The sequence below is a fragment of the Frankliniella occidentalis genome, unplaced genomic scaffold (genome assembly GCF_000697945.3).
Source record: "Frankliniella occidentalis isolate FOCC.00 unplaced genomic scaffold, Focc_3.1 Scaffold169, whole genome shotgun sequence".
Taxonomy (NCBI): Eukaryota; Metazoa; Arthropoda; class Insecta; order Thysanoptera; family Thripidae; genus Frankliniella; species Frankliniella occidentalis.
This window is the reverse complement of record NW_026267295.1, coordinates 424339-427366: the sequence shown is the minus strand read 5'-3', so window position 1 is coordinate 427366 and position 3028 is coordinate 424339. Positions and strand designations below refer to the sequence as shown.

General features: G+C 65.8%; 1 protein-coding gene across 3 annotated transcripts in view; it reads right to left on the bottom strand.

The window, feature by feature from the left end:
* Positions 1-3028, bottom strand: part of LOC113211296 (uncharacterized) — a 29691-nt gene that overhangs the window by 19894 nt on the left and 6769 nt on the right. For all 3 annotated transcript variants that reach the window (XM_026429663.2, XM_026429740.2, XM_052271702.1), the window contains exons 3-6: positions 2464-2579; positions 1116-1231; positions 856-1034; positions 267-655 (exon numbers count right to left, since the gene is read on the bottom strand). In XM_026429663.2, the coding sequence (XP_026285448.1) occupies positions 267-655; positions 856-1034; positions 1116-1231; positions 2464-2579 (800 nt within the window). The remainder of the gene's footprint in view (positions 1-266; positions 656-855; positions 1035-1115; positions 1232-2463; positions 2580-3028) is intronic.

Here is a 3028-nt window from a genome sequence, read left to right as displayed (position 1 = left end):
AAACATTTAGCAGAATTAAAGGCTGGTCACTGTGCCCCGTCCCAGCAAACGCGTACACTAGCCCGCATGCACAGTTGCGGACGTGTTTGCCTATCCTATCGCGTGTGTAGCCGTGGCGCCATACGGCCCCGTGCGAGTAGGCAACACGCTCGCACCCGTGGCGTGCATGTGGTATACGCGTTTGCCAGGACGTGAAGGAGAGACGGGGACAAATCTGGAAAATTAGCACGCGCGTCGGAGAGAGATAGGGAGAGACGGACACTCACCGTCGGTGCGTATCTGTTGCACGTCCAGGCGCCCATGACGTCGCCCGTGTTGATGAGCAGCGCGCCGGGCAGGTGGCCGACCCGCGCCCACTGCTTGTCGGCGGTCTGCACCTCGAGGCCACCCTCGCTGTCCTGCGCCATGATGGACAGGGTGCCGCAGTCCGTGTGCTCCCCGCAGCGCGTCACCCCGGCCGGCGGGGGCGCCACGAAGGGCGGGTAGAACTCGAGGCGGAGGGAGGACTCGTTGCCGGCCGGCGGCTGCGCCTGCGGCACCGCGTCCGCCTCTGGGGGTGTCGCGACCACGGCCGGCGTGGCGTCGCCGGCCTCGCACAGCGTCGCCAGCTCAGCCACGCCTTTGTGGTGCTCCAGGAAGAAGTCCACCGGCAGCTCTGCAACATGGGCAAAACGCTCTTGTTGAAGGGCGTTGCCTTGTGGGAAGGTTCAACCTGATCTTGGTCGAGAGCCCCTCCCGCCCCCTCCCTCCCTTCCCGCCCTGCCAGACCAAGGTCAACACTGGTCTCCTGGCGGCCAGGCGAGACGAGACAGCCCGAGACGCCCTCTCCCTACCCCCGACCCCTTTGCTCCTCACCGAGGCCTAAGGCAATGGCCTGCAGCAGCAGCCGAGCGAGGCGCTTGAACTCGTGTCCGAGGTCGTCCACGGCCCCCTGGAAGCCGGCCACCTCGGTCTCGGGCGGGACCTTCCCCTGCGGAGCGCCCTGGCTCACGTTGAACGTGTGTCTGATCTCGCCGATCCACTCCTCGGACAGCCTGGTGACAAACGGACACAGTTGAACACAGGTGCCCGCACTGTATGTTGGGTGGACTACCCCGGGCAGCTCGGGCGCTCACCTCTCGGTGCCCGGCGCGACGTAGCCGTGCTGGTGGGGCGGGATGCGGCGGTAGGCGTCCCGCGTGTCCTGGGGCAGCGCGCAGAAGCGGTCCATGGCCTCGTAGCCCGCGCGCAGCTGCAACAGATAGACTTCGCGTCACACACCGACCTCACTGTACCGAGGAAGTGCAGAACGGCGGCGCAGGTGCCGCCCACAAGGACTTCCTCAAATTTATGCAAATGTGATGTTCGCCCTGCGTCGGTGCGGGCAGCGCCAGCGGCGGCAGACAGCGCCCGCCCCACCTCGCCCCGCCCCGCCTCGTCCGGCTGGCTAGGCCCCGCCGCGTCCCGTCCCCAGTCAGAGCAATGCCCCCGACCCGAGACTGGAGGCCGGTCCGCCGCCGCCCCGCCGTCCAGGCCAGGAGGAGGTAACCAGTAGGGTACCGACCGGGCGGGTACGCCAAGAACGGAGGCTAGCAACGGGTCTTGCACAGGGACGTCCCGGAAGGCACCGAAACCCCGGCGGGCATACCGAGACGCGATGGCCCGACAGCGGCAGCGGCGAACGGGCACGAGAACGGCACCTGCTCTGCTGTAGGCTGTATATAGGCGCGAGTCCCACCCGCTCCCAACCGGAGGCAGCAAGGTCAACGACGCCTCGCAGCCGCCTCTTCGACACCGCGGGAAGTTAGGCAGCAGGGGGAGCACGGCCAGACAGATGCTCTCCCTCAGGTTCCAGCGGTTCCAACGGGTTGGGTGCGGGTCGACTCGGCTCCCTTCTCAGGACGAGGGCTGTGCCCCCCCCCCCCCCAGCACACACTTGAGCACTGTATGCGGGCGCGGGCCGCAATGCAAAATGCCCGATTTATTACCGCCTCGTTTAGCGCACCTCGCACCTCCGTCCCCTCCCTGGCCGACCCACCGCGACCCCGCGGCCGCACCTCGAAGGCCCAGTTACACCTCGGCGAGTCGCTTGTGTTCGCTACGCGCGCAGCCATGCAGCCATGGGAGGTCACGTCCCGATAGTATGTCGCCTCATGAGACATGACTCATCTAGCTCGTTCGCGCCTGCCTGCCGTGCATAATGCATGCTCGCGAGTGCCCCCCACCCCACCCACCCCCCTTCGGCCGTGCTCGCGCCCGCTGGATTTCGCCAACTTTAGCCCCGTCAGCAACCACTGCGCGGCTCACTCTCTTTCTCTGCGCGCACCTCTCTACCTTTCCCACCCGCTCACGACGCCGCCAGCCCGCCCCTCAGCCATCAGGTAATTGTGTAAAAATCTTGTCCCATTTTCGACGCCGCTGCCGGTAGTTTGGTCCGGTCGCCGCCGTACTTGTGCGCCGTACGGAGGATATTTCCCTTCTCACCTTCTCCTCGGACACGCCGTGGTTGACGAGGAGGGCCAGCCCGGTCTCGGACAGCGAGCGGTGCAGCTGGGCCGCCACCCGCAGGGCGTCCGCCTCGCTCCAGCTCGCCTCCCCACCTGGAACAGAGACAGAGGACACCGCAGGATGAGACAACGCCCTTCGAAGTGCAGCGGTGTATGATGGCAGGGAAGGGAGCGAGGGGGAATGGGGAGAGGGGGAAGGGGAGGACACTTCCGGCATTGCATCCATACTGTAATGAGCGTAATTGGCGCGAGAGAGCGCGTCGTCATGAAACGAGGCTGCGGAGGGCTTAAGTGCGTAAGAGAGAGAGAGAGGGAGAGAGAGACAGAGAGACAGAGACAGAGACAGAGACAGAGAGACAGAGACAGAGAGAGAGACAGAGACAGAGAGAGAAAGAGAGAGGCAGCTCTGGTGTGGTGGGGGTGGCGGCGCCGGCGCCGCTGGCTGCTGCCCCCAGCGCGCTGCGTGCGCATGCGTGTGCGTGCGTCCGTGCTTGTGTGCGTGAGAGAGAGAGAGAGGGAGAGAGAGAGAGAGAGAGAGAAAG